Source organism: Populus alba, chromosome 19, assembly GCF_005239225.2.
Source record: "Populus alba chromosome 19, ASM523922v2, whole genome shotgun sequence".
Lineage (NCBI taxonomy): Eukaryota > Viridiplantae > Streptophyta > Magnoliopsida > Malpighiales > Salicaceae > Populus > Populus alba.
In genome coordinates this window covers 19,074,248-19,095,645 of record NC_133302.1, presented here as the reverse complement: position 1 = coordinate 19,095,645, position 21,398 = coordinate 19,074,248, and the positions used below count along the sequence as shown (strand labels likewise).

General features: G+C 32.3%; 3 protein-coding genes across 3 annotated transcripts; 1 reads left to right on the top strand and 2 right to left on the bottom strand.

Annotated features, from left to right (window-relative positions):
- Positions 1-298: 298 nt before the first annotated feature.
- LOC118056659 (probable O-methyltransferase 3) lies at positions 299-1,925 on the bottom strand. Its single transcript, XM_035068934.2, has 2 exons — positions 1,129-1,925; positions 299-769 (listed from the first exon to the last, which is right to left on the bottom strand). Exons 1-2 carry the CDS (start codon positions 1,900-1,902, stop codon positions 470-472), a joined length of 1,074 nt encoding a protein of 357 aa, XP_034924825.1. The 5' UTR covers positions 1,903-1,925; the 3' UTR covers positions 299-469.
- Positions 1,926-7,932: 6,007 nt separating this feature from the next.
- Positions 7,933-11,763, top strand: LOC118056658 (transcription factor VOZ1). Its single transcript, XM_035068930.2, has 5 exons — positions 7,933-8,108; positions 8,587-8,834; positions 8,960-9,130; positions 10,038-10,548; positions 10,810-11,763. Exons 2-5 carry the CDS (start codon positions 8,610-8,612, stop codon positions 11,250-11,252), a joined length of 1,350 nt encoding a protein of 449 aa, XP_034924821.1. The 5' UTR covers positions 7,933-8,108; positions 8,587-8,609; the 3' UTR covers positions 11,253-11,763.
- Positions 11,764-13,796: 2,033 nt separating this feature from the next.
- LOC118056657 (acyl-coenzyme A oxidase 3, peroxisomal) lies at positions 13,797-18,544 on the bottom strand. The gene is made up of 13 exons (XM_035068929.2): positions 18,030-18,544; positions 17,355-17,472; positions 17,139-17,246; positions 16,862-17,034; positions 16,677-16,776; positions 16,518-16,592; positions 15,932-16,062; positions 15,537-15,672; positions 15,337-15,456; positions 14,966-15,112; positions 14,785-14,889; positions 14,581-14,682; positions 13,797-14,239 (listed from the first exon to the last, which is right to left on the bottom strand). Exons 1-13 carry the CDS (start codon positions 18,506-18,508, stop codon positions 13,991-13,993), a joined length of 2,043 nt encoding a protein of 680 aa, XP_034924820.1. The 5' UTR covers positions 18,509-18,544; the 3' UTR covers positions 13,797-13,990.
- Between the last annotated feature and the right edge of the window lie 2,854 nt (positions 18,545-21,398).

Genomic DNA, 21,398 nt, shown 5'->3' with positions numbered 1-21,398 from the left:
TGGAAATACAATTCCACCCCTAAATATATATTCATTTTGTTTTGTTATTGAAAGGCTCTTCAGTCATCTTTAAGTACAACACTAATAAGGTTTAGTTTTATTTATAAAAATAATAAAAAATTCATATATTTTTATATCTATCTTTCTAATCACACGCGCATATATATATATATATATATATATATATATATTCATTCTTTTGGTTGTGAAATACTAACTAAACATAACTTTGAAAGTAACAATCTATGACATTACTAATCTTTGTAATAAGTAACTATTTTTTTTTATGTACGTAGGAGATACAACTTATTTGATCCTTGATATGATTACTGAACAATAGAAAAAGAAACCGATAATGAAACACAAGGCTAGGAACAACCCGCAACTTGCTTATTGGAACACAAGGGAAATTAAGTACTTCATAGGGGCAGCTAAGTAGATACTTAAAAGGCAACTATTGCTTTCCTCATCAAGGGAATACTTCGATGATAGACCTTAAACCCAGTATGGGAGTTGTCTTGTAGTTGCTAAAACCAGCATCAGAAAATAGTTTAGCCCATTCTTTCTCATTTCTTTCTTGGCCAGTGACCAAAATCATCATGAGCATGTCGAAGAACATTTGTGTTTCAATTGATTCGTCTTCTCCTTTCTGGTTCTCCATCATCATGTCTATGATCATCACCTTCCCTCCTTCCCTGTCCTTGATTGCTTCCTTGCATTTCTTGAGTATCTTAACACATTCTTCATCATTCCAGTCATGTAGAATCCACTGTTCTCATCACAAAGAAAATACAAGACATGTATATATAGTTTAAACAATATACTACCAAAATATTATATTTAAGTCGCAATGATTATTTGATAAGTACTTCAAGCAAATTGTACTATTTTATATAAGATTTAAATGTAAGCGTTATTATATGGTCTAACCAGTTTAGCTTGTAAAGTTAATAAATATAAGATCAAGAGATCTGGAGATAAATCTTGCTTGTGTCAGAGATAAAAGGGATTATGCATAGAAAAATGATTCATCAACAGCGCAAAAATGCTATGTTAATGAGTAGTGAGGGAATTTGGTTTAAATATTGACACCAAACTTTATAATCAGATAAAACTAGAAGTTCATACCTTCAGTACAATTCCATCAGCGGGAGGGATAGCCTCAAACATGTCTCCGCCAACATATTTCAAGTTTTCACTACCTTGTAAATCAGCTACCACATGTGGGAGATCGAATACAGTACAATCCAAATGTGGGAATGCTTTGGCTAAGGACTTGGCCACGGTTCCGGTGCCACCTCCAACATCCACCAATGAACCCAACCCTTCAAACACCTCCTTGCATTCATTAACTAACACTCTCGTAACCAAACGAGCATCACTAGCCATGGCATCATTAAAGAAATGGTTAAGCATTGGTTCCTGGCCACCATAGTCCCAAAATGTCCTCCCGTGAGCCGTGTCAAATGGAGTAGGATCATCATTTGTTAACCAAGTGCTCACAAAATGCCATGGCTTTGTTAAAATTGGGTCAAGCATGGCTTGCAAGAATGGTGTTACACTGAAGGGATTGTCCTTGAGGAGAAGCTGGGATGCATTGGTGAGAATATAACCCTCTTCTTGACCATCTTCGCTAACCTTTTGTTTCTCAAAGAAACCAGAATGGATCAGCAAGCGCATGAGGCGAGGGACACAACGAGCTTTGCTAGGGTGGACAGGTAAGGCGGCGATGAGCTCAGGGAGGGTCACAGGTTCGCTGTGTTTGTTGATGATATCGGGTATGCCTAGATCAATTGCACATTTTAGAGACATTGAGTTTATGAAGTTGAATATGTGATTCCATACATGAGCTTGAGCTTTAAGTAGCTCAGCACCATGCTTTCCATCGGCCAAATTGATCATCTTTCTTTTGCTGCCTAATGCTATTTACTTTCTCTTATGAATTGGATTGAATTTATAGTGCTGTGCGTGTACATGTACGGATGGAGCATGGAGAAATAGACACGAAAAAATCGTGGGATAGCATACTCGTATAATTGAGGTGCCATCGGCATCGAGGAATGTGGACGGAAACCATAATAGCAAGTTCCTTTATATATATAATATAATTTAATAGATAGACATGATAGCATGGCTTGGAAGAAGATTTGCAAATCTATTGACTGGATTTCTTATAAACGCTAGTTAGGTGGCAGGTTTATCACGTGGGGTAATTTTTTTTTTACATAAAAATATTAAAAATAAATAATTGTTTTTTAAAAATAAAAAATATAATATCCAAGTAATAGGTTTGATTGAGTTTAATAATTTTTTAATTTAATAATATAATTAAAAAATAATATATTGGCAATATACACAAGAGAAAAAAAAAAACAATTGAATACAAAAATATGAACGCTTGCCAATGTTATGAAAATATATCTTCATAATATTCCAAAACATCCAAATGATCTTATTTGTTAATAAAATAAAAAATTAAATGAGAATATGATAATTTCATAGAAAGAAAAATAAAAAAAAAATATAATATATATATATATATATATATATATAAAACAAACAAAAAAAAATCAAGTATTGTTAACTTTTTAAACCATTACCTGAGTTATACGACCGAAAGCACTATATATATATATAAAAAAAAAATCATGAGTTAAAATCACAAAAAAACCTCAAAATAAAAAAAAAATACAATAAAAGTAATGAATGTTGAAATTGTAATAAAAAATAAATCTAAAAGCAACAAAAAATTTTAAATTTAAGAGTTAAATTGAAAAGATTAAAAACATTAACAAACGGACAAAAATCAAAAGAACAAAGATCAAAAACATAAAAAACAATATATTATAAATTTGGATTAAAGAGTGAGACTAAAAACAATGAAACTTTCATAAAAGATTTAAAGAAAAATATTAAAAAAATCATAATAATAAGCATAAAATCCAAAGCATTAAAACATAAAAAAAAAATTAATATACAGAACTCTTCAATGTGTTTTTTTACACTAAAAATAACTCCTAGATGTAAATCGAAAAACTTATGCACACATCTAATTAAATAACCTAATAATCATTGTGTAAAGCAATGGGAAAAAAAATCATCAAAATAAACAAAAATAAAATTGAGAAAACCAAGCGAAAAATAAAGATTAAAATATCTAACATCGCAATACTGATAATTTACCTGATTATATTTAATGAATTCCTCTATTAAATAAAATTTGTAATAGAAACTGACACACATTAAATTTATTAAACAATAATTAAAAAAACAATGCAAGGCTGCACACATGACAAATCCTATAAAAAATCAATATTAAAAAAAAATTAATCTATATAAAATTAAGAAACAATTACAGATAAATCATATATGTCTCTCTAAACTTTAAACACACTCAATATCATTTAAAGATAATCACAATCAAATTAAAACATAAAACCAAAATTTATTTAAAAAAGCATATATAAATAATGCATTATTTTTTAATAGAATAAAAACTAAATAAAACCAGGTTAGGCCCGGCCTAAAACCTAGCTAAATAAAGCAACAACTTGCCTGTGGGTCTTCAAAGCCAAGCCCAAGCATGATAAGAGAAATAATGAGTATTTATAAATATGATATATATTTCACTATTACAAATGTCAAAAAGTAAGTAATTAAGATTATTAATTTCGTAGAAATGAGCGATTAGTGTGGAATACTTTCGTTTCCTAATCTTTCTGTGAATGGACCCAAGAAATGACAGAATTATCGTTTCTAATGATATTCATCATAGTCACTAGTTTAATATATGTAATGGTGACTCGAAAGCTCACTTGCAAGCAAAGTTATTAAACATGGTTAAAGTTAAAGGATTCCATCGCATGTTTAACGGGTTAATTTAAGTTTATCATCATCATTTCAATATTTTTTTAAAAAAAAAAAATGAAGGTGTACCATTGTATTGATGAAGGAAAAGCTTGTGCCATGAAGACTTGGAAGTACAAAGCAGTGGATGCCTCTGGAAACCTAGAAATATTAATGGAGATGAGATATTCAGATCAAAATTACAGTGCCTAGCTGATGTTGTAATGATATGTAGCTCTTATAATAAATGAGCCAATCTTCTTTTGCCATTAACTTCATGGATATATACATACATTTAATGCCCCATTTTATTACGACTTCAGAACTAATGTTCTCCTACTCTGTCACAGGCCGTGAAGAACAGGGATGAAGAATTAGCAAAGACAAATTCAGGTTCTCAAACAGAAGCTTGAAGAGGTGGGGCAACTTGCTAGAGGACGAGGGCTCGGTGGGTTTTTCCGTTTCAGGCATGGCCATGCTACTGAAGATGGAAATGGAAAACCTGCCTGGTCACTGCAAAAACCAAGTAGAAAAATAAGTTCACCGGAAGAACTGACCTCACTAATTTACTCTGTATCCTTGCTCCTAGCTAGGGAAAGTAGTTTTCTCGTTCCCATACACTATGTATATTGGCTGAATTTGCTGGGATATTGCCATTAATGAGCATCAACTTTTCATCCTTTCCTAAGATGGAGGAATGTTATTTTGAAAACACTATAATGATAGTTACCCAACCATTGATAAAAATAATACACCCAACCATTAATAAAAATAGTACAACCTATATACTGCTATCATTTGTGTTATAATTCATGGTCTCTTGACTTATCATTGACACATATAAATATAAGCTTTATTTGAGAGCAAAATGAGAAAGAGTGAGGAATAGAGAGGAGAGAAATAGGAGGCTACCAAGGGCAGTAGCCCTGCTGCAATTTGCAGCAGTGTGTAAGAACAATAAAAATTGAGTTTGAATAAAGTAATCCTTCTTTTCTATATATGTTGTAACTTTTTTTCTATATCTCTTATAATATTGGCTATTCTCCCGTGGATGTAGATGGTTTGCTGAACCACGTTAAATATTATATCAGTGTATTTAGCTTTCAATAAGCAACTATCAGCAACACATCACGAGTCAGATTCCCCAACATAATCACCATTCCTTAATCAGTTGCATTTGTAGAATAAATCCAGCTTCTGTGCCGATAGGTTTCTCAAGTTTTCTGTTTGCTTCTGAAGAATCCTGACAGTATTTGTGAGCTGAAAACTCTGTACAAAGGCTTCAATTAGCTGATGCGGCAAGACACCAGGAGCTTACAAATTGAGAGTTTGACAGAGCTTTATGAACTTCTTGAAGGGTTTTCCCCCCCCTCATATACTAGTGGTTTTAGTTTCCATTTCTTTGTGGAAACCAATAACATAGATTTTGTGCTTAGACGTTCTTCCTATTCTGCTTCTGTTGTAATTTTTCAAATATATACGTTGGGTCTTAAATGGAGATACCATCTAGTCTATCTTAATTATTCGCATGAACAGAAACAATTCAAGAAAGACTCGAATAAAAATCTTTAATTTAAAATTTTATTACTGAATATTATTTAATATTTTTACAATGGAACTCGGTCCGGTAATCATACTAGCTCAAGGCTTGAATCACGGGTTTTGACTAGGTAATCTGGGTCAACCTTAATTTTTTTTATAAATCAAAACGACATCGTTTTGATAACAAATAAAAAAAATTCAACAAGATGCTACCGGTTTTTTACCGGATCAACCAGCCCGGTTGACCCGGTCAATCGGGTTTTTAACTATCCTTATTTTTCCATAAACACAGTTAGATTCCAATCCAGGATCAGCCGGGTCCCGGGTCAATCCGTCGAGCTGGGCTGGATTTTAAAACTTTGATTTTTGAGATTTAGAAGTGTTTAAATAAATTAAAAAATGATCTAAATAAATTAAAAAATAAAAACAAAACATTAAAATTCTAAACAAACTAAGAAACCACAATTAAGAAGAAAAAAAATAACAAAACTAGCATGAGCAACATCTTCTTAGTAACTCATTTATAAAATTAGACATCTAAAATCTTTTAGCAAAATTTAAGTGTTATCCAACAAAATTTAAACAACATCCAACAATTAGATAAAATATCAAATATTAATCGAGGTTTAAATAATTAAATTAAATAAAAATATCAAATATTGTAAATCTTTTCACCAATAAGATCACCGCAAGCATGGCTAGCAGCATTGCCAAACAGGAGTTTTGGGCCTTGAGGATGGTGAGACTTACCATGCTTTGCATTGTGATCATTTCTGAAATAATAAACAGATGCTTTCCTATGTCAATTTTTGCCTTCCAGCAATATGAAAATGATTTGGCTGATATTGAAGGTCCACGCAACAAGCTAGCAAGGCAGCAGCCACAAGTTACTGAGGTCAGCTAATTGATACAATCACTATTATTATATAGTTTCTCAAAATTAATTAGTTAGTCTTTGTAGTATTAAAAATAATTAAATAGTTATTTGACCATGCTTAATTTAGTAGTATTTGTTTTTCATAAAATGCTTTATTCTAATCAATTTTTCCATCCCATAAACTGCTTTTTCCACCTTCTCTATTTTTAAAAATAAAAATAAATTGAAAAGATGACATGAAATAGACTAGAAACGATTAATGAATATATATATATATATATATATATATAGACTTATTAGTGAATGTAATAAAATATTTATTTTCTCTTTAGTTATATATTTATTTAATTTCCACATATCAGAATGTGTTAAATCAAGAATATCATCATTTTTTTATATAACTCTTGAAAAAGTTTTCTTAATCATTTTAGCTTGAACGTAAACTTCACATTTGTGTTTGTTTTCCATGATTGGAAGAAATCATTACATGTTGAGCCAAAAAGTTTAACGTTCTATCCTTAATATATGTGTCATAATTTATAATGCCTTAAAGTTAAAGTAAATGAATCAATAAAATAAGAAAAAAAATTGGTTCGTATTATAGGTCAAGTTGAGAGTCTGGTTATGATTATTTTTTAAAATGTTTTTATTTAGAAATGTGTTAAAATAAATTTTTTTATTTTTTAAAAATTATTTTTTAATTTAGCGCATTCAAAATGATTCTAAAAACATTAAAAAAAATATTAATTTAAAATAAAAATAAAAAATTTTAAATTTTTTTAAAATTATTTTTAAAATGCAAAAATAAATAGTATCTTAGTATAACTAAATTTTAACTTTTCATTCACAATAGAAGACCTTTCTAACATGCATACACAAAATCAACTTTTCAGTGTCTTGTATTTTTTTTTTTTAGGATCTTTGAAAATAAAAATAAAAATTAAGGACATACACAACATTGAATAATGTTAATTGATCATACATGAACTATTTTTAATAAAATTAATAATCTATGTTTCTTTTATAAATAATAATTTAGTTTTTGTTAATTTTAAAATAATTTGCATTTCTTTCATTGCTTTAAATCTATACATATAATCTAAATTTTGATATATAAATTATACTATTTTTTTAAAAAAGATTTTGTATTTCTACCTTTAAATATAAATGATGAACATGCCATTATTTAAACTTTTTATTGAAAGTATAATCTCATCAAATTATTTTTAAATAATTTTATTGAATAAAATTCTAAAAGTTTAGGGGGTGGGGTTTTTTTTTTTCAATTAGTTAATTCATAAATGAAATTTCAAAAAGGTAACATTAATAAAATCCAAGAAATCGGATTCACTCAAAACTTCATCGTCAAAATAAATTGAAATTTACCTAAAATAAAACTTCATTATGCTGTAAATTATTACATTTATTCTTTTATTTGGATCGTGATTTGTACGAATAGTATCAATAAAAGTAAAAATCCTAAAAAAGTATTAAAGAAAATATTGGAGCTAGCAGATTAAAGAAAATCAAATACATTATAATAAATAAAATAAAATAAAATAATATTAGTAGTATAATTTGACCGTATATCCGGGCTGGCTCTGGGTACAGAAATACAAATACGATCACTAAATTTCCTTTTCAGGGAACTGAAAGAAGAGGTATGTTACGTATTTATGTATTAAAGCAACGAACTTTTTGCTTTTGCCGTTTGGTGAGCGTGAAGTCTTCTTCTCTTCCATACCAAAGCCATAGCACAACACACTCAGCACTGCAACCTCTTCTTTTCTCCAATCTCTACCCCATTAAAAAACCTCTGCTGCTGCAATAATTTTTTTTTTAGGTATAAATTTCCTGTCTTTCTCCCTCTATCTGTTTTTTTTTTTTTTTTTCATTGTTTTAGTTTTGTTTATGCTTAATGTTTTTGTTTAACTACGTTTCTGTGATGATTTCCGTACATTGGCTTGTGGGATTTTGTTTTTATATCGTTTTAGACCCAAAGTCATCAATTTTGGGTTGTGATTTGTGTGATGCTGTTATTGTAAGAGGCAAAGAATTCGACTTTATTGAGATTTATTTTTTGTTTAGTTTGATTTTGGTGCTAATTATATTAGTGCTTTGAGGATTGAAATAAGTGGTAAAAAGGGTATCTTTAGATCAGTTGAATCAAGGGTTAGTTTGTTTTGTGCCCTGGATTTTGTCTCCTGGGAAGCTTGTACTTTTTCCTGCTTCAGATATTTATGAACCTTATTTTGAATGCTTGATGTTGAAGTTTTGATTTTTGGATTGAAAGTTGACTGTTTGATTCTGGTTTGTTTTAGGGTTTTGAAGAGGGAGAGGGTCAATGCAGAAAGGTGGAAAGAGTAAATGTGCATCTACGTCGCACCATCTGTTGATGGATAATGCAAAAAACCGGCTAAATGATCTTGAAGAAAGATTCTTTAACATTCAGGCTGCAAGGAAAGAGGGAAGAAATAATGATGTTGCTTTGCTGGAGGAGCAGGTGTGTCAAAGCCTTCGTGAGTGGAAAGCAGAGCTTGATGTGCCATCACCTGCAAATTCTTTGCTTGTTAGTATCTTCCATTTATTAATAGTAATTTGATACTGTTGATAATGAAATATTTGTATTGTCTGTCTGTGTAGAGTTGTCTCTTAGTAATTTAGATGAGTTGATTTGTGATGGGTATTTTGTAGGATATCAGTCTGGGATCCTTTTCAGAGGATATAGGCCGCTTGTTGCAATTGTATGAGGAGGAAGACGATGCCACAAGTCCATTAACAATGCAGTCAGTTTTGAAGCCAGAAACACAGCCTGAGCCCAGTTTTCAAAACCTTAATCTTGGCGATTTAACAACATTTCAAGATGTAAGATCCTATTTGGGGCTTATTATAATGTTTTTCTGACCAGTCAGTTGTAGAGGATAGCATGCTTTACAATGCATACCATCTTGGTTCTTTGTAGGATACAAACTTTCAGTGATTTAAATGCTACATCATGATAACCTATAAGAGTAAGAATTGGAATTTTTAGTTGTGCACTGTATTTTTTATCTGGTTTACAGACATGGAAATTAGAAAAAGAAAAAAATAATGTTAGCTCCTTGCATGAGGAAAGTCTTATACCGAAAGATTATGGTCCTCTTGTTTTTTTTTTTTTTTTTTTTGTGCTAACTGAGTATGCATCTATTCTCTTATCATTTAACTTTGAAGCTTGATGCCATGATTGACATTCAGGGAGTAGATTGTCTTTTCACAGGTTAACCATACCTGCATGCAATAACTATTACTTCAATTTTCTGAAGAAGAAACAAGAAGCTAGCCTATTGCTTGAAGCTAATTTAGTGAAGCAAATGTCTAAGAAGTGGATTTCGTGTTACTAGCCTTGTGGTTTGTTCAAGTCCTTGCACATCTCAAATTTAAAACTTTAAGACCAATAGATGACACTATCCCTGTCCTGATTTGATTTTGGAAGACACATGTCTAAGACTATGAAAATAAAGATTTGGATTGGCAGTGTTTTTTAAATGCAAAATTCATAACATTCAAGCCAATTTTGTTAATGATTTGAGCTTTTACTGGGATTTTTTTTTTTGTCATTTATATGTCCATTTGTTGTTTCATGATCAGCTAAAGTAGTCATTTACTGTCTTTCACATGGTATGCCTTTTCCTTTTCCCCTCTTTAAGATTTCCTAGTGCCCTGAATTGTGGTCTTTCATGGCATAGAGATCTACTGAGTGGTGGCTGATGAGCATAAAACACTTGCATTTCAGGAATATTTGGTGAATAGTCATAGTCAGGAGCTTGGTTTTCAAGGGTTTCATCAACCCAACGGCTCCTCAGGTTTGCAAAATGTAGCAGTTAATGACCCTGATATAACTACCTTATTGGATTGTCATCAGTTCACTTTAGATGAAGAATTTGACCCTGGGCATTTTGTTGGCACTAATGACACCAAAGAGTGTGGAATAAATGCTGAGAGTAACAATCTACAGTATATCAGCCCTCCACCTTCTGCTTTTATGGGGCCTAAATGTGCTTTATGGGACTGCACCAGGCCGGCTCAAGGAGCTGAATGGTGCGAGGACTACTGTAGTAGCTTTCATGCTACCCTGGCCTTAAATGAAGGCCCCCCTGGTATGACTCCAGTTTTGCGGCCCAGAGGCATCAATTTGAAGGATAATTTACTATTTGATGCTCTTACTGCAAAGATGCAGGGTAAGAATGTCGGTATTCCTCAATGTGAAGGTGCTGCTGTCATGAAGTCCCCATGGAATGCTGCTGGTAAGTCTACATGCACACCTTCCCCCTTTCTCCCCTTTGTTTAAATTTCAAGTTCAATTGCTTGCGACCTTGCATATTAGTTCTACAGCATACTTGCTTGCCTTCAGCAATTGTGAATAATTTATTATGATATGTTATAAGATTCATCTATAGATCAGATCTCTCCGTGGTATGCTAATTATGTTTCTTCAGGTAACTTAATATGTTAGAGAAAGTTGTTAGTATTTATTTTGGCTGATGCCTCTGGTTTCCATGTTGCAGAGCTATTTGATCTTTCATTACTCGAGGGTGAAACAATTAGGGAGTGGCTCTTTTTTGATAAGCCTAGAAGAGCATTCGACAGTGGAAATAGGAAGCAGAGGTCATTGCCAGACTACAGTGGGCGTGGATGGCATGAATCAAGAAAGCAGGTGATGAAGGAGCTTGGGGGGAAGAAGAAGTCCTATTATATGGACCCACAACCTCCAGGTTGTCATGAGTGGCATTTATATGAATATGAGATCAACAACTGCGATGCTTGTGCATTATATAGGTTAGAATTCAAACTTGCTGATGGGAAGAAGACTCCCAAAGGAAAAGTTTCAAAGGATTCACTAGCTGATCTGCAGAAGAAGATGGGAAGACTCACTGCTGTTGTAACTGCAGATAATAGTCCCTCTGATAAGGGAAAGACGAACACTTCTGGCACTGGCCATGGGCCATGATTTCATAAAATCATTTTCTAAATAGCTTTGCTGTCATCCATGGAACATAGTTGCGGAATCTAGCCTGAATGTGGAAGCTAACAGAAGTCTATAAAAAAGTATTTCTGATGATTCTTTTACGAGGAACTGCAGATGATTTCATAAAGAAAGTTTACTCACTCCTTCAGTAAATATCTTGGCAGTACTTCTCTTTTCAGTTTGCAATGGAAGACACCAACCTTTGTGTTGATTTGAAGAGACGTCTCAGTTTACTGGATGAAATGCTGGCAGATAATTATTGTACAGAGTAGTCGACTAAACCTCCAACAGTTAAGTTGGAGACAAAGGTCAAAACTGAAGAGGACTTCTTTAAGTGTAAAGTATATGGTACCCATTTTAGTAATTGTGTTCCCTGCTACTGTTGAGTCTATATATTGTGATTCTAACAAACCATATGTGAAGTCAATATGGAAGCGCATCATTTTTACTTTAGAATGTGGTGAAGACAGAATGCAAAACTTCCTTCAGCTCTTGAGTAATGTTTTTGGATGTGCCTGGTATTTTTCAACTTTGTTGTCCAGTCCTTGTATTATTTTTTACGCGGTCCTCGATCTCTGGTTGTTTTGTCGATTTTCACATGCTCATGCTCATGCTCATGCTCATAGTCTCATATGCACGGCATGCTTTCTTTGCCGAATCTTAGATTTTCGTGGAGCATGGACACAGGTTCGTGATGCTTGTGACCATCTTCCACATTCTGCAACTGATAAAAGATTGATCATTGTCCAAGTGTCCAAAAGCTGGATTAAACAATCACACCCTCTTGCTTTCATTACTTGAACCAGGAAAATATGGATGGGCCTAAGCACTCATCAAAATTATAACATTTAGAATTATGTTGCAGATATTAAAGTTGATACAGCCATCAAAAGAGTAGCTATCCAAGAAGAACTTGAAGATGTACATTGAAACTGTCAATGTAAGACGATTCTAGACTCTTGCTGCTCAAGATCTCTCCCAGTTTTGCACGGTTGGTTTTGACGTCTCTACTCAAAGAACACTTGTGTATAATGGTGTATATATATTGCAAGATCTTCTGAATGGGAAGGATAAGTAACAATCTCGAAGCTAAGGGTTTAATATAATGCAAGATTTTGGAGGTGCTCTGGAGTTTAATAGTTATTGTTTTTTAAAGTGTTTTTAACTTGGAAATGCATCAAAATAATATTATTTTTATTTTTAAAAAATCATTTTAACATCAATCCATCAAAATAATCTAAAAATATAAATAAATTAATTTTAATAAAAAAAATTTAAATTTTTGGGAAATGGGGTGGTGTTACCCATTTTTGGAGCCCCACATAAAAAATAAAAAATATATATAAAAAAATTGAAAAAAATATTGGAAGAAAATAAAAAATATATATACAAGTAAGAAGAATATATCAAAACACTCAGGAAATTGTTGAAGAATAGTTGAGGAGGATCTAAATATACAATATTGAAAAAATTAACAGTGTATTTTTTTACTGATGAAGGTCTTATTGACAAAGAAAGTTTAATTTGAGGAGAGAAATTTAAAATTGAATGTTTAAGGACTCAATTAGAATTTTTTAAGGTTTAATTGCAAGAAAAAATAATAATTTTTGAAGTCAATTTAGACTTTAATTGAAAAAAATAAAAGTCTAGGGGTTGAATTATAATTTTTAAGAGTTAATATTATTAAATCATGAGTTTAATTGCATAAATATTAAAGTTTGATAGGCAATTAGAGATTTAATTGAAGAAATCCAAAACTAAGTACCGAACTGAACAAAGCGCATTGATGTAAGGGTTGTAATTGACAAAATTAGAGATCAGCTTGAAAAAAATGAAAGTTTGTTAGTCAATTGAAGGTTAAAATACACAAATTCAGAACCAAAGACCACAATGAAAAAGACAATCAACTTAAGGGCTAACAATTGTGATCGATAGGGATTAAATTACGTGAAATTAAAAATTTGAAAGCAATCATGGGTTAAATTAAAAGAAATTGAGAAAACAGGAATTCAATTAAAATTTTCCAATCCTAAACAATGTGTCGTTTAGACTTAACGAAGATAATGTAAATGACATGTATTTCGCTAGACTAGCTTTTATTTTGATAATTTGGGTTAATCAAGTTGACAATTTCAAATAAATGAATATGGAGTTACATACTTTCAAATTGCATATGGTTAGATCTAAATGAAATATGTGAATCTCCTTTACCAACTTTGTATGGTTTTAAGTGACAACAACGTCAGAATTTCTTGTCATTTTTTATTTATTTATTTATAAAAAACAAGAATTTTTTGTTATTTCCACCCATATTATTTATGATAATCTCAATCCAAAAAGATGATCATCACGATATCATACACGTATGATACGTTGTTTCAACAACATTCCTGTACACACTCATTAAAGCATTCCAACTTTTCTAGTGGATATTCTTCTTCTTTCCCGATTTCGCCCACCAAAATCTACTCATTAGACCATAAACCTTCGTACAGAAGCTTTTCGGGAGTTTAAAGCAGGACATCATATAGTTAATGTGACATAGTTCTCATAAAATCTGAAACAGCGATAATCGATATGGTTAATAGATAGTTTAAGGTGCAGATGAGCACCATTACAGCAATTTGGGAGGTATCCCTCGGTTTCTTATTAAGATCTGAAGCAAACAAGCTGAAGGAAACAACGAAACTTCTGCTTAAGATAGAAAATGATCCAAGGCACTAGTGTTTAACTGAAGACCATGAATTCGCGTCGATCCAGTTAAATGCTATGGGGCCCAAAAAGGCATCAGGAATCCCGAGGGAACGGACCAATGCAAGTGCATGTGGTCGCAATTCTCCGCAGAGTTTTGTTACTTCTTTCCTCACAGCAGCAGCATTGTCTGTCGACAAGTACCCATACCGGAGAAACGCAGCATCTTCTTCCAAACAGATTAGGGCATACATAGATCTCAACAGTCCCAAGACATTCTGCAAAGGAAGCAAATCCAAAGATTAAGCAACTAGATAAGGTTCTCCCTTCTCTAACATTTTATATATTGCATACCAAGCACTTTAAGGATGTCCCTTACAGGTCAAGATTTCTTGGAGAAAGAAATGAAGATTACCAGTAGAATTTCTGATACAATCAGGAAAGCATAAAATCTATTCCAAGTTTCTACTCATACTACCACTTACAGTTCTTTTTATTTTTCCTGGTGAATCAGAGACAGATTTTATCAAGGCATGTTACAGGAACTTGTAAGAGAGAAACTTGTTCAGGCTGCAGTTTATGCGTAGATAAATACGAGAATAGTTTCTACATTGCTTACCTTCAAGGAACCAGAAGATACATTTGTCTCAGCATCAATGAAGATCTGCAGAATAGCTCTGTCTGAGAAAGCTCTGCCCAAGTCTTCGGCAATTTGATAACTCTGGTACGGATAAGTAAAGCAAAAGCCCATCAACAACAACAATCGGAATTAGAGAAGTGGAGCAAGAACCCAGCAACTCTATTACCAGAAAATCATCCCTACCAGAATAAATGCCTGCTCTTTACTCTCACCCTTTGATAGATAAAGTGACATTTCTGCTGCAAAACGGTCCAGAAGATCTCGCTCCCTCAAGCAGAAAGCATTCATCTGATGGGCACAACTGGTGAAGCTGCGTTTGAAATATATTGAGAAAGGTGTGCTTGCAAACTTGACAATATATTACCTGGAATTGGCTGCTCCTGAGGGTACTGCTTGTGAGATTAGATGGAATTACTGGGACAGGTCCGTTCATGTGTTCTAATCCCAAACCCTTGAAAGGTTTATTTTTCTTCTTTGCTGCTGCATATTCTGAAAGGAGTGCCTTGCTGACCTGAAACAAGAATTCACTGCTTGAAACAGAAATCTTAAAAGTAGTGCGAGTAAATGTAATTCCATTTAAATTAAACACGCCAAGTTTTTGGTTGTTCTACAAGGAGGAACAGAAGAATCAAGTCAACATAAAGACAAGCTCAAAATCGTTGTCAAAACTCAAAACCTTGCAGTCATCATCGAATAAACTTCACTCAAATGAAGGCAATACATTGTACATTGTACCTGCTGCATGAGAACATTATTGTCCCCCTCAAAAGTTGACTGGACATCAAATTCACCTTTCAAGTGCCCAATTTTATTTTCAGTCTTCAAGCCTTGTCCTCCACAAGCTTCACGACATTCCTAATGAACATGAATCTAGTGAAATTCAGCAAGGCGTTTAACCATAAACCTAACTTTCATATGTGAATCTAGCTCCTCACCTGGAGGGTTCTCATGTTGTGCCAGGTAAAGATAGCCTTGAATGCACTTGAAACAACATGAAGGGTTTTGGCTGATCCAGGGGTTCTATTCACATATATCATTTTCAAGTAATTTCCACCGAAAGTCATAGCATACCTTCATGACAAAAGAGAATTCTAATAAATCAGCACGATTATTTAACATTAAGAAGACAGAAGACAATGTCAATCAAGGGCTTGAGAAAATTGTAAATTCCTCAGATGAACACAGCAAACTTGAGAAAAATTGAAACTTCATTATCACAGCGGGTCTTACTCTTTTGAAATTGGATATACGAAGCACAATTTGACATCCCAAAACAGTGAATAGATTATATTCTGCAGCATGACTGAGTAGCGACTACTTGGATACTTACGACTTAGCAAGAAGAGGCAAGAGTCGTCGTTGATGACTTGGGTAATCAAGCAAAAGGACTTCAGGTCCATTAGGTGTAACAGAGAATGCCCGCCTACTCAAGGAGTACCTAATGGCAGTTGCCAAGCCAACCTGAAAAGAGAAAAATGACATCCATATTAATGGAAAATCAAATTTTGTAGGGACAGCCATTTATGGAGGCAATGTACAAATATGATGCATCACGAATACAGAGCTTTGATAAGTAGGATGAAAACTACTCTTTCTGATAAGGTAATTTTCTGCATTACTTGAACTCATCTCACAGGTCATCTGTATGATATAATTTACAGCCTTATACCAATTCCTTTTATGAGTAAATAGGATTACTACTAGTGCATCAACCACTTTTTCTTAAAGTAATTGTCTAAACACAAGCGTTCTGTAGACAAATCCAATATGGCTACGAGAGCTGGTGCGCAATCCTAAACCTTAAAGTGGAACATGCATTAGCAGTAAACAATATCCTTACAGAAATTTGTGTAGTCTTCAGTAAATAATTCTGAAAGTAAATATCTAGATAGAAACAAACCATCGTAATTCAATACCTTTGATGAGAAAACTGCACTTGTAGCAATAGTTACACGACCAGATGTCAAAGGGGCCAAGAATGCTGCAAACCTCTGGAAAAGAACACATGACAATTGACTTAACTGGTGTTATTTTCTCACCAATTAAAGAACATGGAACAAACATAAAATAATTACTTGATCCGGATCTTTTATTGCACTCAGATACTGGCCATCTGGTGAAACATCAGCGACCGAATTCAACAAGTTCTCCCTGGGGATTCTCAGATTGTCAAACCTGGAAAAAAAATCTTAATCACGTTCAGCATTTGCTTATAAAACAGTCATCAGCAACAAACAGAAAGAAAAGGTGTTGTTAGTACCAGATTCGACCATTATCAACACCATTCAAACCAATTTTGTGACCGCATTCAGCAATACGGATGTTTGGGCATATGTTTCCATCTGCATCCCTGATCTGGGCTATGAAGGCGTGGACTCCTTGATTCACCCCATTTATGTTGAGCTGAGAAAAGACTATAGTGTGTGTTGCATGCTGAACATCGGTAAAACTGTGTCAGCATATAGACAAGATTGCGTAGGAGACAATAAAACAATGAACGGACTTAAACACACAAATTGGTTCACAGAAACCCTTACATTAGCAGCCCCACCAATCCAATACTTCTGAGCTGATTCACAAGGAGTATTGATTACAAACTCTCCTGTCTTCAAATCATAAGTTGTGACTGTTTCAATTCCTCGAACCTGGGAACATCATCCGAGGAAAGATGACAAATAAACACAAGAGAACATAAGTAACTGCATAAACCCTAGTAATGACACAGATAGAATGGATTAACAGCTTTCTCATACATTACTTCCGTGCCCCAACTCGGTCATGGAAAAGCATCCTTTCAGTCCAAAAGTTTCTGTGTCTCTTAGCCACTTGTCATGGTGGCGCTTTGTGCCCATAAACTGGATAGCACCACCCCTGAAATTAATTAACAAAAAGAACTTAAATTCAATGCACAATAATCTCTCTTGAATCCTGGACCAGGCCTTGCTAAATTGAACACTAACAGCAAGGTTTATAATTTCTTTTTTCTTCAATATTCCTTCTGAATTGCATCCAATAAAAAAGCTCAGCAACTAACAGCAAGTTTTTCCTCCATTTTCAACAACCAGTTGGAATGCGAAGACAACAAACTGCATTAAATGCAATTTAGGTTCCCAGGATTTTTCTTTTCAACGTGAAAAGCCAACTATCCAGAAGTAATTTGAAAGCAATGATGTGAACCTCAGTTCCTGATTTCAAGATTAATGATAGTTTTACTGCCTACATTTTCATTCTAAATTCCCAGAAATTAACCAAGAAAAATTATAATCTAAAATAAACAGTTCACTCTTCCCCTGAAACTTCCTCAGCAACCAAATGACAGCATATACCATTATCAATAAGAAACTAAAAGTAATCTATTAATTCAAAACCCAAAAATCACACAACAATTGTCAAAAAATAATAAAAGAAAACAGAAATAAATATAGTACCATAAAAAGAAATGAACACCAAGCATGACAGCAAGAGACTGATCAAAATTCTGAATAACGTCAAGAAAAGCCAACTTCTTCAATTCAGCTTCCACCCCATTTTTCATCAACCATCCATCAAAAACACCTCTTTCAAACAAGTACTCAATTCTTTTCATGGTCATTTCTCTTTGCTGCTCCATTGTCTGATTATAATCAGGGAGTACAAACAATCTCCCACCTCTCTCTTTCCCATTAAACACTTTCCCTTGTTTGATAACACCATACAACCAGTCCCTGTCCTCCAAGTGGTGGAGATCAAGAATTTTTCTCATTTCTTTGGTGTCGAAACCAAGACGTTCAGTTACTTCTGGTGGAGTGTAGCTTAAACAAGAGTTTGATCGAAGGCATGAAGTGGGGTCTGAAGGAGATTGGATTAGGTGGTTGTTTAGTATTCTGGTTCTACGTGAAGCTCTGTTGATTGACGATTCTTGTGCCATTTTTTGCCTGGTCTTTCGAGGTTTCTGTGTTAGGAGAGTATATAGAAGCAATGATGAAGGTGTCATATATATATATATATATATATGAGAGAGCCGTTTGCAATTCAGTTGTTTTGTCTTTTCATTAAAAACAATAATAAAAAAATGTTAAAATATAGTTTGCCCTCTGTAGATTATCGAATATTTCACTTCGGGTTCTATTCTTAAGAAAACTCTCAAATCAACCTGAGTTTTTGAACACTTGCGCAAAAGAGGAATGCGTTTTGTAATGAAAATTTTACCAAGAGAATTGATAGAGAATCACATGATTATAATTAATTTGAATAATTTTCCCATCTAATAATATTTATTAATACATAAATTATTAAATATGTCGAGTTAAGTAATATAAAGTCAAATAAACAAAATTATAATACAAATATAAGTTAGATATATGTTAATATCTTTGTCTATTCATAATAATATTGCATGTATATATGGAAGCAATGGTGGTAATAAAAATCCTATAACACAAAAATATTACATTAGCATATCGTTGAGTTTTAAGTCTTGGCTCCAGCATAAACAATTTCATACTTGGCCTAATGTCTCAAAAAAAAAAAAAAAGTTGTACACTTGTAATGATATTCCGTCTACCATGAAGACTCTGGGGAACTATATGTATGAGATCAGAAGCATTTAACCAATTGAGAGCAAAGTGAGATATTATTAAATATAAAGGGATCAAAGTGTATTTTACACAAAAAGTAAGGTCTTTAAGACACAATTAATTCTTGGCGCGCTAGTAGGTGTGGAACATTGGTCGTTCGTTGGAGATGTTTTATTGATCATTAAACCGCGTGTCCAACATTAATTCAAGTCACGTTTGAGAATAGATGGAAACTGTGTTATTAAAAATTTTAATTTTTTTATTAAAAAAAAAAATTATTTTTATATTTTTAGATTATTTTGGTATATTAATATAAACAATAATTTTTTAAAATTAAAAAAAATATTATTTTAATATATTTTTAAATAAAAAATATTTTAAACCATTGCAATTCCAAACAAACCATAAATACTGTTTACCAAAACAGGCTATGTCTCCATGTAGGCTGTGATAGAGTTTTTAATCCACGCCATGTACCGGATTACATTGAACTCAATTTTTTTATAAATTAAAATAATAATTTTTTAAAAAATAAATAAATATAGTTAATAGGATATAATCAGGCTTTATAGTGTCAACCTTAATTTTTAACCTGATCATCTAAATTTTTATATTATTTTATATTTTCTTAAACTAAACTTGGTTATAGCGCATATCAAGTAATTATATGATAAATATATTTTAGAAAACACTATCAGCTTTTAGAATTCATGTTGTTTGGTTATTAAAAAAAAGAGAGAGGTTAAAACATACTTCAAACAATAGAGAAAAAACAAAGTATAAACTGAAATAAATATACTTAAAGTGTTGAATAGAAAAACAATTCATAAACTAAGAAAAATATTCATTTTATCAAAAACCTCATGCATCATGATATCAAAAAACTTTAAACAATAGAGAGCAAAGCGGGATATTATTAAATTTGCAGGGATCAAAGAGTTGTTTACTCAAAAGTATGGGTGCTGTTTGGAGTTTGTAATTCTACTAATTATTCTACAAGCTGGAATTAATACGAGATGACATGCCTGCGCACTGCCGCGAGCTTATAAAACAAATACACTTGATAGTGTTATAACTGTGAACCAACGCTAGATAAGTAATATAAATTAAAGGTATGATAGAGCAAATAGTTCATGATGGGAAAAAAAGTTGTATTGGTGATCAAAAACTCAGAGACTGAACAAAATGATTTGTAGATATCTATAGTGTTTTGTGAGGAAAGATACAGTGCTTTCGCTATATGATTTAGCTTTTTACTTAATAAAAAAAAAAAAATTACAAAGCTAAATTCTCTACCAACTTAATATTAAAAAAAAAAAAACCTATAAAGATAATTTTGGAAGGAAAAAAACCCATGAGAAAAAACATTGTAGCAATTGACAATGTTCTGTAAGGAAAACTATAGCGCTTTTCCCAATAAAATAAAATAAAAAACCATTTAGAGAAATATTCTAGCAATCCACAGTGTTTTGTGAGAAAAACTACAACGCTTTTCTCATATGATTTAGCTTTATTGTAATTATAATTTTTAACCAACTCAATATTAAAAAAATAAAATCGACAAAGATAATTTTGAAAAAAATAATAAAAAAATCACATGGGAAAACACTGCAATAATTCATAGTGTTTTAAAGAAAAAAAAAATATAAAGCTAAATTCTTAATCAGCTCAATATTAAAAAAAATCGACAAAGACAATTTTAGAAAAAAAAAAAAAACAAAACAAAACAAACACCAAAAAAGGGAAAATATCATATTGGAAACACTGTAGCAATTCACAGTGTTTTGTGATGAAAGCTATAATGCTTCCCCACATGATTTAGCCTTATTTGTAATGACTTATATTTATAATTCACAAACAACTTAATATTAAAAAAAAATAAAATTAAAAAGGATAATTTGAAAAAAATTATAACAAAAAAAACCATGCGGAGAGACATTGTAGCAATCCACAATGTTTTATGAGTAAAGCTACAATGCTTTCCCTACATGATTAAGCTTTATTACAAAGTTAAATTCTAACCAACTCAATATTAAAAAAAAAAATGAACGAAGATAATTTTGAAAAAAAAATTACAAAAAAGAAAACACAAAAGAAACTGGAAAAGAAAAACCATATGAGAAAAAATTGTATTAATCCATAGTGTTTTGTGAGGAAAAACTTATAATTGCAATTCTTAACCAGCTTAATATTTAAAAAATAAAATTGAAAAAGATAATTTTAGGAGAAAAACATAACAAA